Here is a 15755-nt window from a genome sequence, read left to right on the forward strand (position 1 = left end):
TAAACCTTTATAAACACAGGGTATAAACAGACCTAAAGTAGACCCAAACCAGCCCAAAACCAGCCCCAAAGCGGAGCCAGACCCAGGGCCAAAACAGGCCCAGAATACTCCCTAAAGCAGCCCCAGAACCAGCCCCAAAACACCCCAAAAAACCCCAAACCAGCCCCAAAACAGAACCACACCAGGGGCAAAACCAGGCCCCAAATACACCAAAACCCGCCCAAAAACCAGCCCCGAATTCCCAAACACCCCAAAACCAGTCCCAGAACCAGTCCCAAAACACCCAGAACCCTCCCCAAAATAGAACCAAACCCAGGGCCAAAACCAGGCTTTAAATACCCCAAACCAGTCCCAAAACACCCCCCAAAAAAATAAAAAAACCCAAAATAGAACCAAAACCAGCCCCAAATACCCAAAACCAGGCCCCAAAAAACCCCCAAAACCAGCCTCAAAACCACCCCCAAAACCAGGCCCCAAACACCCTCAAAACCAGCCCAAAACCACCCCAAAAAACCTCAAAAAAACCCCAAATAGAACCAAACCCAGGGCGAAAACCAGGCCCCAAATCCCCCAAAACCAGCCCCAAAACCAGGCCCCAAAACACCCCAAAAACCCCAAACCACCCCAAATCCCCCCCAAAACAAAACACGCAGCCCAAACGTCACCAACATTTATTTGCTGATATTTACACGGCGGGTGTGGGGGGTGGGGGGGTCCCCAATGTCCCTCCCGGGTTTTGGGGTCCCCCAGGTGTCCCCAGTGTCCCTCCCCAGAACCGTCTCAGGCAGGGAATTGGGGACAAACCCGAAGATTTTGGGGTCAGAAATAGGGAAATCTGTCCAGTTGTGGGGTCAGGGGGATCCTCCCACCCCAAATCCCCCCGGGGACCCCCCAAAAACCCCTCTGGGACCCCCCCAAAAATCCGTCTGGGACCTCCATCTTGTGTCCCCCTCCCCAGCACAGCCCCAGGCAGGGAATTGGGGTCAAACCCGAGGATTTTGGTGTCAGAAACGGGGAAATCTGTCCCTTTGTAGGGTCAGGGGGATCCTCCCACCCCAAAACATGCGGGGAGCACCCAGGGACCCCAAAACCCCCCCGGGACCCCCCCGGGCTTGGAGCCCCCTCCCCAGAACAGTCTCAGGGATGGAATCGGGGTCGGCCCCGCGGGTTTTGGGGTCAGAATCGGGGAAATCCGTCCATTGTGGGTGTTTTGGGTCGGGGTTTGGCACACGACGCTCTCAGCCCTTCCAGGGGTGCCGGCGCTGGGGGCCCTGCGGGGACACCCCAAAGTTTGTGGGGTCCCCGAAGCGGGGGAGACCCCAATGTTTGTGGGGTTGGGGTCCCCAAAAGGGGAGGAGACCCCAATGTTTGTGGGGTTGGGGGCCCTGCGGGGACACCCCAAAGTTTGTGGGGTCCCCAAAGGGGGGGAGACCCCAATGTTTGTGGGGTCCCAAAGGGGGGGAGACCCCGGGATCGGGACTGGGGTTAGGGCAGCCCCCTCCCCAACCCTTTAATGCCCTTTTTGGGGTCCCCCAAATGTCCCTTTTTGGGGCCCTTGCTCAACCCTTCAATGCCCTTTTTGGGGCCATTTCCCCATCCCAACCCTTTCACCCCAGCTCATTTGAGGTTGCCCAAATGTTCCTTTTTGGGGACACCCCAAACCCTTTAACCCTCCCTCTTTTGGGGTCCCCCAAATGTCCCTTTTTGGGGTCAGTCCCTCCCCAGAAAACCCCTTTAACCCCGGCTCCTTTGGGGTCCGAGGTGTCATCAAATGTCCCGTTTTGGGGACACCCCAAATCCTTTAACCCCGGCTCTTTTGGGGTCCCCTTTTTGGGGTCAGTCCCCCCTCCCCAACCGTTTATCCCCAGCTCTTTCTGGGTCCCCCAAATGTCCATTTTTGGGACCCCAACCCTTTTACCCCCACCCTTTTTTGGGACACCCCAAACCCTTCATCCCTCCCTCTTTTGGGTGCCCCAAATGTCCCTTTTTGGGGACACCCCCTCCCAAAAAAAGCCCTTTAACCCTTTAATCCCAAGTTTTTTGGGGTCCCCCAAGTGTCCTTTTTTGGGGACACCCCCAACCCTGTAATCCCAAGTCTTTTTTGGGACACCTCAAACCGTTTACCCCAGGTCTTTTTGGGGCCCCCCAAATGTCCCTGAACATCCCCATTTTTGCTGATTTTGGGGTGGGTTTGGGGTGATTTTGGGGTGGTGTTTGGGGTTGGTTTTGGGGTTGGTTTTGGGGTGGTTTTGGGGTTGGTTTTTGGGGTGGGTTTTGGGAGGTTTTTGAGGTGGTTTTGGGGTTGCTTTGGGGTGGTTTTGGGATGGTTTTTGGGTGGCTTTGGGGTTGGTTTTGGGGTTGGTTTTGGGATGGTTTTGGGGTTGGTTTTGGGGTGGTTTTTGGGGGGTTTTTGGGGTTGGTTTTGGGGTTGGTTTTGGGGTTGTTTTTGGGGTTGGTTTTGGGGGTGTTTTGGGGGTGTTTTGGGGTGGGTTTGGGGGTGGTTTTTGTTTTTTTTTGGGGGGGGGTTTTGGGGTGTTTTGGGGGTGTTTCTGGGGGTGTTTTGGGGTGGTTTTGGGATGTTTTGGGGTCGCTCACCTGGCCCTATGTCACCTCCTCGGCCGTGTCCTCGGGCCCTTTCTGCTCGGTGCCCCCCGGGGGCGATTTCGGGGCCTCGGCCTCGGGTTTTTGGGGTGCGCTGGGTTCCTTTGGGGCCTCGGGTTTTTGGGGTGCGCTGGGTTCCTGCGGGGCCTCGGGTTTGGGTTTTTGGGGTTCGCTGGGTTCCTGCGGGGCCTCGGGGGGGCTGGGGCCCTGCGGGGCGACAACGGGGGGCCCCTGAGGTTTCTGGGGTCCCCCCACGGTTTTTGGGGTCTCTCCGAGTTTTTGGGATCCCCCTCCCAAGGTTTTGGGGTTTTTATGGGTTTTGAGATTTCCACAGTTCGGGGTCCCCACAGTTTTTGGGATTTCCAAGGTTTTGGGGTTTTTATGGTTTTTGGGACTCCCACGGTTTTGGGGTTTCACTCCTGGTTTTTTAGGACCCCTCCCGTGGTTTTTCGGATTTCTGAGGTTTTTTGGGACTCTGATGTTTCCTTGGGAACTCTCCCCGTTTTTGGGGACTCTCCCCATTTTTTGGGGCTCCCCACTGGTTTTGGGATTTCCTGTGGGTTTTTTTTTTGGGGCTCCCACTGTTTTTTGGGATTCCCGTGGTTTTTAGGGACCCCCCCCCCCCATTTTTTTGGGCTCCCTCTTGGTTTTTCGGGACTCCCGTGGCTTTTGGGATTCCCGCGGTTTTTTAGGACTCCTGCAGGTTTCTTTGGGGATTCCTGCGATTTTTAGGATTTACCGCGGTTTTTTGGGATTCTCGCAGTTTTTGGGGTCCCCGCGGGGTTTTTGGGGTCCGTACCTGGTCGTTGCCCTCGGGGGGGCTCCTGCAGACGATGTCGCTGAACGGCGGCGCCTCCGCGGGGCTCTCCTCGGGCGGCGCCGTGGGCGTGGCGGCTGAGGGGAAATGGGGGAAAAAATGGGGGAAATGGGAAAAACCAGGAAAAAAAACCCCAGGAAAACGGGGAAAAATGGGGAAAAATCCCAGGGAAAATGGAGAAAAATGGGGAAAAAACACGGGGAAATGGGGGAAATGGGAAAAATGGGAAAAAAGCCAGGGAAAATAGGAAAAAATGGGGAAATTGGGAAAACAGGGCAACAAGAAAATGGGTAAATGGGAAAATGAGAAAAAATGGAGAAATGGGAAAACCAGGAAAGCAGGAAACAGGAAAATAGGAAAAATGGGGAAACGGGAAAACTGGGAAAGCAGGGAATTGGGGAATTGGGGATTTGGGGATTGGGGATTTGGCGTTTGGGAGTTGGGGAGTTGGGGATTTGGGGATTGGAAACTGGGAGTTGAGAGTTGGGAATTGGGGGAATTGGGAAATCAGGGATTTGGGGAATCAGGAATTTGGGGATTTGGGGTTTAGGAATTTGGGGATTTGGGGAATCAGGAATTTGGGGATTTGGGGAATCAGGAATTTGGGGATTTGGGGTTTAGGAATTTGGGGATTTGGGGAATCAGGAATTTGGGGATTTGGGGAATCAGGAATTTGGGGATTTGGGGTTTAGGAATTTGGGGATTTGGGGAATCAGGAATTTGGGGATTTGGGGTTTAGGAATTTGGGGATTTGGGGAATCAGGAATTTGGGGATTTGGGGTTTAGGAATTTGGGGATTTGGGAATTTGTGCCCACCTGCCTCGGCCGCCTTCTCACTGTTGACCCTCCAGCACCAGAAGGCGCCGCCGAGGCTCACGGCCACCAGGATGAGGGACAGCACCACATAGCCCGAGGTGGAGAACGCCGAGGGACCCCCTGAGGGCACAGTGTGACACCCAGTGTGACACCGGGGCTGTGACACCCTGTGTGACACCCAGTGTGACACCGGGGCTGTGACACCCTGTGTGACACCCTGTGTGACACCCTGTGACACCCTGTGTGACACCGGGGCTGTGACACCCAATGTGACACTGGGGCTGTGACACCCTGTGTGACACCCTGTGTGACACCCAATGTGACACCAGGGCTGTGACACCCTGTGTGACACCCTGTGTGACACTGGGGCTGTGACACCCTGTGTGACACCAGGGCTTTGACACCCTGTGTGACACCCTGTGTGACACCCTGTGTGACACCAGGGCTTTGACACCCTGTGTGACACCCTGTGTGACACCCTGTGTGACACCGGGGCTGTGACGCCGAGGGACCCCCTGAGGGCATGGGGACAGGCAGGTGTGGCACCCCCAGGTGTGACAAACACCCCAGTGTGACGCCCCAACTGTTGCTACTCCAGCGTGACACCGGGGCAGGGTCACCCCGGGTGTGTCACCTTGGCCATGCCACCTCAGGTAGGTGTGCCACCCCAGCCGTGTCCCCCCCTGTGTCCCCATGTCACCTCCGCCCTGGCACGGGCTCTGCAGGTCGAACAGGGCAATCTGTCCCTGTGTCCCCAGCCCTGTCCCCATGTCCCCTGTCCCCCCTGTGTCCCCACGTCCCCCCGTGTCCCCACGTCCCCCCGTGTCCCCGTGTCACCTCCGCCCTGGCACAGGCTCTGCAGGTCGAACACGGCCACCTTCTGGTCCGCGGGGTTGCTCACGGTGCACGCGTAGGTGACGTTGGTGGCGGCGGGCGGCAGCGCCACCCTCAGCGTGGTGCCGTCGGGGGACAGCTGGTGGCGCCCGGGCCCCAGGTGGCCCCAGGTGAGGCTGTCGCGCCGCCAGGTGACGTTGACGGCGCCGCGCCCGCTGCCCTGGCACTGCAGGGTCAGGTTGCACCACTCGAGCGTGCTGGCCAGGAGCTGGCTGCGGGTGCGCGGGCTGGGCACGGCCTCTGCAACGGGGGGCACCGGGTGGCACCGAAAACACCAAAAATATCCCCCAAAATCCCCCCGAAAATACCCCAAAAATCCCCCCCAAAAACCCAAAAAAAAACCCCAAAAAAATCCCCCCAAAATTACCCCCAAAATTCCCCAAAACTCCCCAAGGCACGGCCTCTGCAACGGGGGGCACGGGGTGGCACCGAAAACACCAAAAATCCCCCCAAAAATCCCCTCAAAAACCCCCAAAAAAACCCCAAAAAATCTCCCCAAAATTCCCCCCAAATTTCCCCAAAACTCCCCAAGGCACGGCCTCTGCAACGGGGGGCATGGGATGGTACCGAAAACACCAAAAATATCCCCAAAAATCCCCTCAAAAATACCCCAAACCCCCCGCCCCAAAACCCCAAAAATGCCCCCAAGAAACCCAAAAATCCCACCAAAACACCCCACCTTAACGAATGAATAATTAAATGAACGATTAAAGGAGTAATTAAATGAGTGAATTAAATTAATTAACCACGTCCCCTCACCGCAGACGGACAGGTTGAGGCCTGATCGCCCCATTTCTGGGGGTCGTTCACTCCGTGCCTCAGTTTCCCCACCCAAACCCCACTTTAACTAAGTGAATAATTAAATTAGTGAATTAAATTAATTAACCCTTCCCCCTCACCGTAGACGGACAGGTTGAGGCCCGATCACCCACCAGCACAGCCTAAAGCCCCGTTTTTGGGGGTGGTACACTCCGTGCCTCAGTTTCCCTAGCCAAACCCCAACCGAATCAAATGAATCATTAACCAATTAATTAATTAATTAATTAACCGTGTCCCCTCACCGTAGACGGACAGGTTGAAGGCCTGATCACCCACCAGTGTCACCTAAAACCCCATTTCCGCTCCGTGCCTCAGTTTCCCCACGCAAACCCCAAGTCGACCATATTAATAACGAAATGAATGAATCAATTAACCAATTAACGATGTCCCCTCACCGTAGACGGACAGGTTGAGGCCCGATCACCCACCAGCACAGCCTAAAGCCCCATTTCTGGGGGTGGTACACTCCTTGCCTCAGTTTCCCCACACAAACCCCAAGTTGACCATATTAATAACTAAATGAATGAATTAATTAACCAATTAACGGTCTCCCCTCACCGTAGACGGACAGGTTGAAGGTCTGGTCATCCACCAGGGCGGGCTGCAGTTTGATGCGGGCCCCGAAGACGCCGCTGTCGCCCCTCTGCAGCGCCCGCAGCCGCAGCGCGGTGCCGTTCACCAGCTCCAGGCGCCGCCCGAAGCGGTCGCGCGGGTCCGGCCGCTCCAGCCCCGCCGGGCCCACCTCGGCCACCTGGATGGTGGCGCCGGAGCCCCCCGAGAAGCTCCACTCGATCTCCTTCACCGTCTGGTTGGGCAGCAGCCGCGGGGACAGCAGCACGGAGCCGCCCAGCACGCCGTTCACCTGCCGCGGCGGGGAGCGCGACTGCCCGAAGAGCAGCTCTGCGGCACAAAACGGGACATTGGGGACATTGGGGACAGCTAGGGACACCTGGGGACATCTAGAGACATGTGGGGACAGCAGCACGGAGCCGCCAGGACAGCGTTCACCTGCCGGGGTGGGGGCCGCGACTGCCCGAAGAGCAGCTCTGCGGCACAAAACGGGACATGGGGGACATTGGGGACATTTGGGGACATTTGGGGACATTGGGGACAGCTAGGGACACCTGGGGACAGCAGCACGGAGCCGCCCAGCACGCCGTTCACCTGCCGGGGCGGGGAGCGCGACTGCCCGAAGAGCAGCTCTGCGGCACAAAACGGGACATGGGGGACATTGGGGACACCTGGGGACATCTAGGGACACCTGGGGACACCTGGGGACACCTAGAGACACCTGGGGACACCTAGAGACACCTGGGGACATCTAGAGACATGTGGGGACAGCAGCACGGAGCCGCCCAGCACGCCGTTCACCTGCTGCGGCGGGGAGCGCGACTGCCCGAAGAGCAGCTCTGTGACAGAACAGTGTCACCTGTGAGCATCTGGGGACAGCTGGGGACATCTAGAGACACCTGGGGACATTTGGGAATGGTCTGGTTGGGCAGCAGCCACGGGGACAGCAGGACAGAGCCGCCCAGGACAGCGTTCACCTGCCCAGGACTGCCCAAAGAGCAGTTTTGGGACACAGAAATGACACCTGAGAGGGTTTGGGGACAACTGGGGACAACTGGAGATGCTCTGGGGACATTTGGGGACCTCCTTGTTGATGGTGACAGCAGCCCAGAGCCACCCAGGACAGCGTTCACCTGCCCAGGACTGCCTGAACAGCAGCTCTGACACACAGGAATGTCACCTGAGAGGGTCTGGGGACATCTGGGGACTGTTTTGGGGACGTTTGGGGACATCTGGGGACGTTTTTTGGAGGGTGACAGCAGCCCAGAGCCACCCGGGGCAGCGTTCACCTGCCCAGGACTGGCCCAAGAGCCGCTCTGGGACACAGGAATGTCACCAGAGGGGCTTTGGGGACAATTGAGGACAGTGGGGACATTTGGGGACACTTTGAGAGCATTTTGAAGATGTTTGGGGATGTTTTGGGGACACTTGTGGACATTTTGGGACGTTTGGGGCCATTTGAGACCATTTTGGGAACACTTGGGGTCATTTTGGGGACGTTTTTAGGATGCTTGTGGACATTTGGGGCCATTTGAGGCCATTTTGGGGTCATTTGGGGACATTTGGGGACATTTGGAGACATTTGAGGATGTTGGGAGAGCATTTTTGGGGATGTTTGGAGAAGCTTCGGGCACATTTTGGGGACGTTTTTCGGATGTTTGGGGACATTTGAGGCCATTTTGGGGTCGTTTGGGGACATTTGGGGACGTTTTTAGGATGTTTGGAGAAGTTTTGGGGACATTTTGGGGACACTTGGGGACATTTTGGGGTCATTTGGGGAGGAAGAGGAAGAAGAGGAGGAAGGTCCTGCAGCGGCCTTGGCTGGGTTCGGAGCCGTCGGTGTCACCACAAAAAGAGGGAAAAGCAGAAATTTTGGGGTGAAAGCGGCTGAAAAGGTGAATCAGTCCCAGGAGAGGAAATTCCTTCAAAAAGAGAAGGAAAAAAGGAAAATTTGGGGTGAAAGCGGCTGAAAAGGGAAATATTGCAGGTCTGGAGCGGAGTGTGAGCGGGTGTGCTGAAAAAAGAGGGAAAAGCAGAAATTTTGGGGGGAAAATCAGCGAAAAAGGTGAATGAACAAACACGGGGGCTCCGAGCCTCCGAAGAGAGGGGAGGGCAGAGATTTGGGGGGAAAATCGGCCCAAAAGGTGAAAACAGAAACCGCCAGGTTCAGATGCGGCCCCATCTGAGCCGGGGCTCTCACCAGAACAGCGCTCCAGGAGGGACTGGGTGGAATTCCCAGCCAGAATTTCCAAAACCTCATTTTCTGCCTCAAAACGCGCCTCCTGCAACAGCCCTGCGGAAAACCGAGAACGGCGGGTTTCTTTTTGGGTGGAATTTCTGCAAAAGTGGGGATTTTGGGGTGAACTTCTGCAAAATTGGGGATTTTTGGGGGTAGAACTTCTGCAAAACTGGGGATTTTTGGGGGTAGAACTTGTAAAAAATTGGGGATTTTGGGGTGGAATTTCTACAAAATTGGGGATTTTGGGGTAGAACTGCAAAATTGGGGATTTTGGGGTAGAATTTCTGCAAAATTTGGGATTTTGGGTGGAGGAATTTCTGCAAGATTGGGGATTTTGGGGTAGAACTTGTACAAAATCGGGGATTTTGGGGTGGAATTTCTGCAAAATTGGGGCTTTTTGGGGTAGAATGTCTGAAAACTTGGTGGTTTTCTGGGGAGTAAATTTCCACAGAAAATGGAGTTTATTGGGGTAGAATTTCTGCAACATTGCGGTTTTGGGGTAGAAATTCTGTAAAATTGGGTTTTATGGGGGCAGAATTTCTGCAGAATTGGCGGTTTTCTGGGCAGTAGAATTTCCACAAAAGTGTGGTTTATTTGGGGTAGAATTCCTGCAAAATTGGAGTTTTTTTGGGGGCAGAATTTCTGGAAAATTGGGGGTTTTTTGGGAGTAAAATTTCCACAAAAATTGTGTTTATTTGGGGTAGAATTCCTGCAAAAATGGGGTTTTTTGGGGGCTGGGCAGCTCCAGGCAGGGACAAAACCCCAAAATTTTGGGATTGGCGATTCCTGATCCCAGCCCCAGGCGGAGGCTCTGGGATTCCATTCGGGATTTTTTGGGTTTATTTTCCCTTTTTTTGGCATTTCCCTGGATAAATCCCGCCCGGTGCTGGCAGCGCCTCCCCCGCGGCCCCGGCACCGGGAACCTCGGAATTATTCCGGAATTTCGGGAATTTCAGGAGTCGTCCCGGGATTTCGGGAGTTATTTCGGAATGTTGGGAGTTATTCCGGGGATTTCGGGAATTCCGGGAGTTATTTCGGGAGTTATTCCGGGGATTTCGGGAATTCCGGGAGTTATTTCGGGAGTTATTCCGGGGATTTCGGGAATTCCGGGAGTTATTTCGGGGGTTTCGGGAGCAGCGGCTCCACCCGCCGGGCTCGGGCCGGTGTCCCCCGCCTTGGGGACATCGCCGGTGTCCCCTCCCGGCCCCTGTCCCGGTTAAAGCGGGGTTAAACCCGAGTCCTGTTTGGGCCGGGTTTCACTCCCGCTTTTCCCTGGTTTAATCCCCGCTTTTCCCGGGTTTTATTCCCGCTTTTCCAGGGTTTTATTCCTACTTTTCCCACAGCCTTTCCCGGGTTTCATTCCTGCTTTCCCCAGGTTTCATTCCTGCTTTCCCAGGATTTGATTTCCGCTTTTTCCCGCCTCGATTCCTGCCTTCCCTGAGTTTCATTCCTGCTCGTCCCAGGGTTTGATTCCCGCTTTTCCAGGATTTGATTGCCGCTCATCCCGGCATCGATTCCTGCTTTTTCCCGGGATTGATTCCTGCTTTTCCCGAGTTTCATTCCCGCTTTTCCCGGGTCCCATTCCCGCTTTTCCAACCCGACTTTAAAGGGAATTTTCGAGCTCTCGGTGAAGTTTTTTGGGGCCTGAAGCCCCCCCAGAGCCCAGGGGCGGACGCTGAGGGCGAGGAGGGGCCGGGAAGGGGCTTCCCAAAACCCCCCTGGGATTCCAAAATTCCCCGGGAATTCCAAAATCCCTCAGGAATTCCAAAACCTTCCAGAATTCCAAAACCCCCCGGAATTCCAAGATCCTCTCCCGAATTCCAAAACCCCCCGGAATTCCAAGATCCTCTCCCGAATTCCAGGATCCGCTCCCCCTCCCCAGGGTTCGCAGCCCCCCAGGGTTTCCCGGAGCTTTTCCCGGGATTTTCCCCGTTTTTTCCCGGGATTTTCCCCCGTTTTTTCACGGGATTTCCCCCGTTTTTTCCCGGGATTTGCCCCCCGTTTTTTCCCGGGATTTTTCCCCGTTTTTTCTCGGGATTTTTCCCCGTTTTTTCCCGGGATTTTTTCCCCGGGATTTTCCCCCGTTTTTTTTCCCTGGGATTTTTCCCCCGTTTTTTCCCGGGATTCTTCCCGTTTTTTCCCGGGATTTTCCCCCCGTTTTTTCCCGGGATTTTTCCCCGTTTTCCATCCCGGTCGGACGCTCGGCCCCTCCCGCGCCAAGCGCCGCCCCGGCCCTGCCTGTTTATCCCACATTTCGGGATTTTTTGGGAGCACGCGGCTCTCCCGCAGCGCCGACAGGAGGGAGAGGGAGGAGCGGGATCCGTCCCTGCTCCCGATCCGCCCCAAAATCCCCGAAAATTCCCCCAAAATCCAACTCCAGCCTCGCCTTTACCCCCGCGTCTCTTCCCACGCTGCGCTCCGAATCCCGGGAATTCGGGATTTTCCCGAGAATTCGGGTTTTCCCACCTTTCCCGGGAATTATTCGGGTTTCTCCCACCCTTCCCGGGAATTTGGGTTTTTTCCCACCTGTCCCGGGAATTCGGGTTTTTCTTTCCCTGGAATTCAGGTTTTCCCACATTTCCCGGGAATTCTGGTTTTCCCCACCTTTCCCGGGAATTCGGGTTTTTTGGGGCATCACCTGTCGGCACCATCCCCAGCCAGGGCCAATTAATCACGGAGGCAAATTAACGCCGTAATAAACCTGCCCGCGCGGCCGGAGGGGATTTTCGGGAATTCTGGAATCTTTGGGAATTCCGGGGGGATCCCTCGCTCCCCCCGGCTTTACGTAAGGAGCCGGAGAGGAGGGGGGAAAATAATTTTTTAAAAAATCGCAGCGCCCCCAAATCCACATAAAACCCCCCAAAATCGGGCGTGGGGAGGGGTGGGGGGGTCCGGGGGACATTCCAGAGCTTTCCATGGGGATGGGGGGTCCCGGGGGTCCCGACTCACCTGGGCCGAGCCCCAGCAGCGCCAGCAGCAGCGAGGGCAGGCGCGCTTTGCCCCGCGGCCATTCCCGCTCCATCGCGGCGGCTTCGGCTCCTTATCCCGGGATGTTGTTACCGCGGCTCGGCTCGGCTCGGCTCGGCTCGGCTCGGCTCGGCTCGGCTCGGAGCGGGATCAGCGGCCCCGAGCAGCAGCGGGAGGAGGAGGAGGAGGGGGAGGAAGGAGGAGCGACCACCCCGGCGCCGCAGCCCGAGGGGCGCGGAGCATCGCGGGGCTCAGCGAGCGGGGAGCGCCATGGGGGGAAAAACAGCGGGGTTTGGGGGGAAAATGCGGGATTTGGGGAAAAACGGGATTGGGGGGGGGGGGAAAGGGGAATGGGGGGGAAAAACGGGGATGGGGGGAGTGCGGGAATGGGGGGAAAATCACCGAGAATGGGGGGAAAACAAACACCGAGAATGGGGGAAAATCACCGGGATTGGGGGAAAAACGGAGATGGAGGGAGTGCGGGAATGGGGGAAAAACAGCGGGAATGGGGGGGGGAAATCACCGGGAATGGGGGAAAAAAAACAGGGATGGAGGAAAAACGGGGATGGAGGAAAAACGGGGCTGGGGGGGGGGAAAGAGGGATGGGGGGAAAATGCGGGAATGGGGAAAAATAAATCCGGGAATGGGGGAAAAACGGGGATGGAGGGAGTGCGGGAATGAGGGAAATGCGGGAAGGGGGGGAAAAACACCGGGAGCGGGGAGGGAAAAACGGGAGCGGGGGGTAAAAATACCGGGAATGGGGGGTAAAAATACCGGGAATGGGGGGTAAAAATACCGGGAATGGGGGAGAATGCGGGAATGGGGGAACCCGAAATCGGGAATGGGAAGAAGCCGGAGCGCTGCGGAGCGGGCGGAGCGCGCAGAATGGCGGGGGCTGCGCTGACCCCCGACCCTGCGGCGGCCGCGGAGCCCGGATCAGGCCCGGATCAGGCCCGGATCAGGCCCGGATCAGGCCCGGATCAGCGGCGGGCACGGCCGGGAGGGGAAAAACGCCGGGAAAAGGGAATGCAGGGGATGCCGGGGGCGCCCCGAGATTCAGGGGGGGCTCCCCCGAAATTCCAGAGGCGCTCCCGGCCCCTCTAAGGGATTTGGGGTTTGGGGATTTGGAGTTTGGGGATTGGGGAATTTGGGGGTTTGGAGATTCGGGGGTTTAGGGGATTTAGGGTTTGGGGGTTTGGGGAGTTTGGAGGTTTGGGGGATTTAGTGGTTTGGGGGTTTGAGGTTTGGAGTTTGGGAGATTTAGGGGTTTGGATTTTCAGGGTTGGGGTTTGGGATTTGGGGATTGGAGTTTGGGAGTTTGGGGATTTGGGCGATTTGGGGTTTGGGGGATTGGAGGTTTGGGAGTTTGGGGGTGTTGAGGATTGGGGAATTTGGAGTTTGGGGAATTTGGGCTCTGGGGGTTTGGGGAATTTGGAGGTTTGGGGGTTTTGGGGTTGGAGGTTTGGGTGCTTGGGGTTTTGGGGTTTTGAGGTTTGGGGTTTGCAGATTTTGGGGTTTGAGGATTTGGGGGCTTGGGGATTTGGAGATTTGGGCATTTTGGGGGTTTGGGGGTTTGGGGAAGGAGATGCCGGAATTTCTCCAGGAATTCCAGCAGGAAAAGCTCTCCCAGCCGGGAATTTGGGATTCCGATTTATTGTGGGTGGAATTCCCGGCGGGAAAATCGGGAATGTGGGGGAGAGGGAGCCCGCGGAGGACTCGGCATCCAAGGGGTTAATCCCAGCTTTGTTTTTCCGGGATTTTTGGTTTTTTTGAGGAATTCCCCAAATGGACAGGGAAGCAGCCAGGTGTCCCAAAAAATCGAATTTTGGGACGCTCGGCGGTTCTTGGGTGCCCCAAATCCCTCCAGGATTCCCTTTTTCAGCCTCTCATCCCAGAAAAACTCCTGGAAAAACAGAACGGAGCGTCCTGGCCTGGGTTAATGAACAGCAATTAAGGGTTAATGAAGGGCTGGAGGGGCGATAAAACCTCTGGAATTCCGCTGGAATTCCTGGGGCACAAAGGGAAGGGCTTGGAGCAAAGCCCAGCCCGGGATGCAGAGAATTCCTGGAAGGAAAATTGAAATTATTCCAAATCTGTCCAGGGATCCCAAGGTGAAACAGCCCAGGAAATTTGGAACGGGGAGTTTTTTGGATTTTATTGGGATCGGAGCCAGGAAAACCAGGGAAAAAAAAAAAAAAAAAAAAAGCAAGAAAAGCCATTCCCAGGGCCAGGAACATCCTGCATTTTTAGGGAATCCTGGAATAATTTGGCTTGGAAAGAGCTGACACGTCCCAACTCCATTGGCAGGGACACTCACATTATCCCAAGCTGGAGTTTTGAGGAATTTAAAGGAATTTTAAAGAATTGTTTTAAGGAATTTTAAGGAATTAATGCTTTTTTTCCCGGCCCCATTTCCTTGGATCATTCTGGCAGGCAATCTTTTCATGTGGAAATAAAGGAATCCTCAGGAATTTTAAGAAATTTTCAGGTTTTTTTCAGGGATTTTAAAGGCCTTCCAGGAAATTTCAGGATTTTTCAGTAATTTTAAGGGATTTTAAGGAAATTTCAGTATTTTAAAGGATTTTCAGGAATTTTAAGACATTTTAAGGATTTTCCAGGATTTTTTTCCCCACGTTAATCCCAAAATCCGGAGTTTTCTGGGATGTGGCTGTGGGGAAGGCCTCGATCCACTGGGATCCATCCCAAACCCACGTAACAGAGAAATAAATCCAGGGTTTGGGAACCCCAAATCCAGGGAAAGAGACCCCAAATTCAGGAATGGGAGCTAAAATTTAGGGATGTGGGCCCGAATTCAGGAGTTGGGGACCCCAAACCCCACAGAACTGGGGGAGGCCCCTCAAAACCCCCTTTGGGACCCCTCCAGCCCCCGGGGCTGCTCCCCGAGGATCCAGGCGGGGAAAAAATGAGGGGTTTTGGGGGTTTTGGGTTTTTTTCCCCTCATGGGGTGCCCAAATCCCCTCAGGGACCCCCAAATCCCCTCAGGGCACAGCGATGACGTCATGGGGAAGCCACGCCCACAACAGTATGGCGGGACGGCAAATCTCGCGAGAGCTCGCGTGTTTCCCGAGGTCATAAATAGCGCCGCCTGAGGGACGCAGCTCTCAGAGCCCGCCCGGCGTGGGGCGGGCACGGGGGGCGGGGCGTGTGTTGCTCTGTGGGCGCCGCTAGGCCTCGTCATGGCGGCGTTGTGAGGGGAGAAGGGACAAACCTCGGGAATTCTTCTCGGGAATTCTTCCCTGGAATGGCTCCCCAGCCTTGGAATGGCACCTCAGCCGTGCAATGACAGTGCTGTCCCGCTCTCCCCTGGCTGAGGGGGCTGGAAGAGCCGTGAGGGGAAACTGAGGCACGATGGGTCCCGCGTTTCCAACATTTTTATATTTTTCCACATAAAATCCAGGACAATCCCTCCCGAGTCCTTCTTTTCTTCTTCCAGCTGCTCCCGGTTTAAAGAGAATTTCAATGAAATTAATTTATTTGAGGTGTTTTGTCGCCAGGCCGGGGAGGGGAAGGGACGGAAGGTGAAATTCCGGCGCGATGGGGAATAAAAAGGGAATTTTCCTTCTAAAAGCCAAATTCTGGATTCCGTGAGGGAATCCTGATTTAATTATGGGATTAAAATCGCTTTTGTATAAAGGGAAGGATGAGGTGAGGGATTTGTGATGAAAATTCCCGGGGAATAAATGGGGATAAAGCCAGGAATAAATCAGATAAATCCCTGGAATAAATTCGTCTGGAAGTTTTGTTCTTTTGGAATTGTGGTTGCAACGAAAATCCCTCCAGGGATTTGGGAACGCGGGAATTGCAGGAATTATGGATGGAAAAGGAAAATATTCCTCTCTCCATCCATTCATTCCTCATTTCTCCCAGAAAAAACCATTGAGGAATGATGAAAATCCCCCCAAAAATAAAAGGAAAACTCAGAGCCGCTTTAATTTTTTTTAACCATTTATATTTATATATATATATATAAAAAAATTAAATATATATAATATATCGTGTTTAAGACTAAAA

General features: G+C 55.0%; 1 protein-coding gene across 3 annotated transcripts; it reads right to left on the minus strand.

Moving 5' to 3' along the window:
- Positions 1–656: 656 nt before the first annotated feature.
- LOC132085112 (SLAM family member 8-like) lies at positions 657–11990 on the minus strand. 3 transcript variants are annotated; one of them, XM_059490484.1, is made up of 8 exons: positions 11706–11990; positions 6506–6847; positions 5072–5368; positions 4235–4354; positions 3401–3495; positions 2791–2808; positions 2596–2748; positions 657–1271 (listed from the first exon to the last, which is right to left on the minus strand). In XM_059490484.1, the coding sequence occupies exons 1-7, from the start codon at positions 11776–11778 to the stop codon at positions 2602–2604; spliced, it is 1092 nt and encodes a 363-aa protein (XP_059346467.1). In that variant the 5' UTR covers positions 11779–11990; the 3' UTR covers positions 657–1271; positions 2596–2601. The 3 variants fall into 3 exon arrangements, with proteins under 3 accessions (XP_059346467.1, XP_059346466.1, XP_059346465.1); XM_059490483.1 differs by having other exon boundaries at positions 2791–2841; XM_059490482.1 differs by having other exon boundaries at positions 2596–2808.
- Between the last annotated feature and the right edge of the window lie 3765 nt (positions 11991–15755).

Source organism: Ammospiza nelsoni, chromosome 28 (assembly GCF_027579445.1).
Source record: "Ammospiza nelsoni isolate bAmmNel1 chromosome 28, bAmmNel1.pri, whole genome shotgun sequence".
In the NCBI taxonomy this organism is placed as follows: Eukaryota; Metazoa; Chordata; class Aves; order Passeriformes; family Passerellidae; genus Ammospiza; species Ammospiza nelsoni.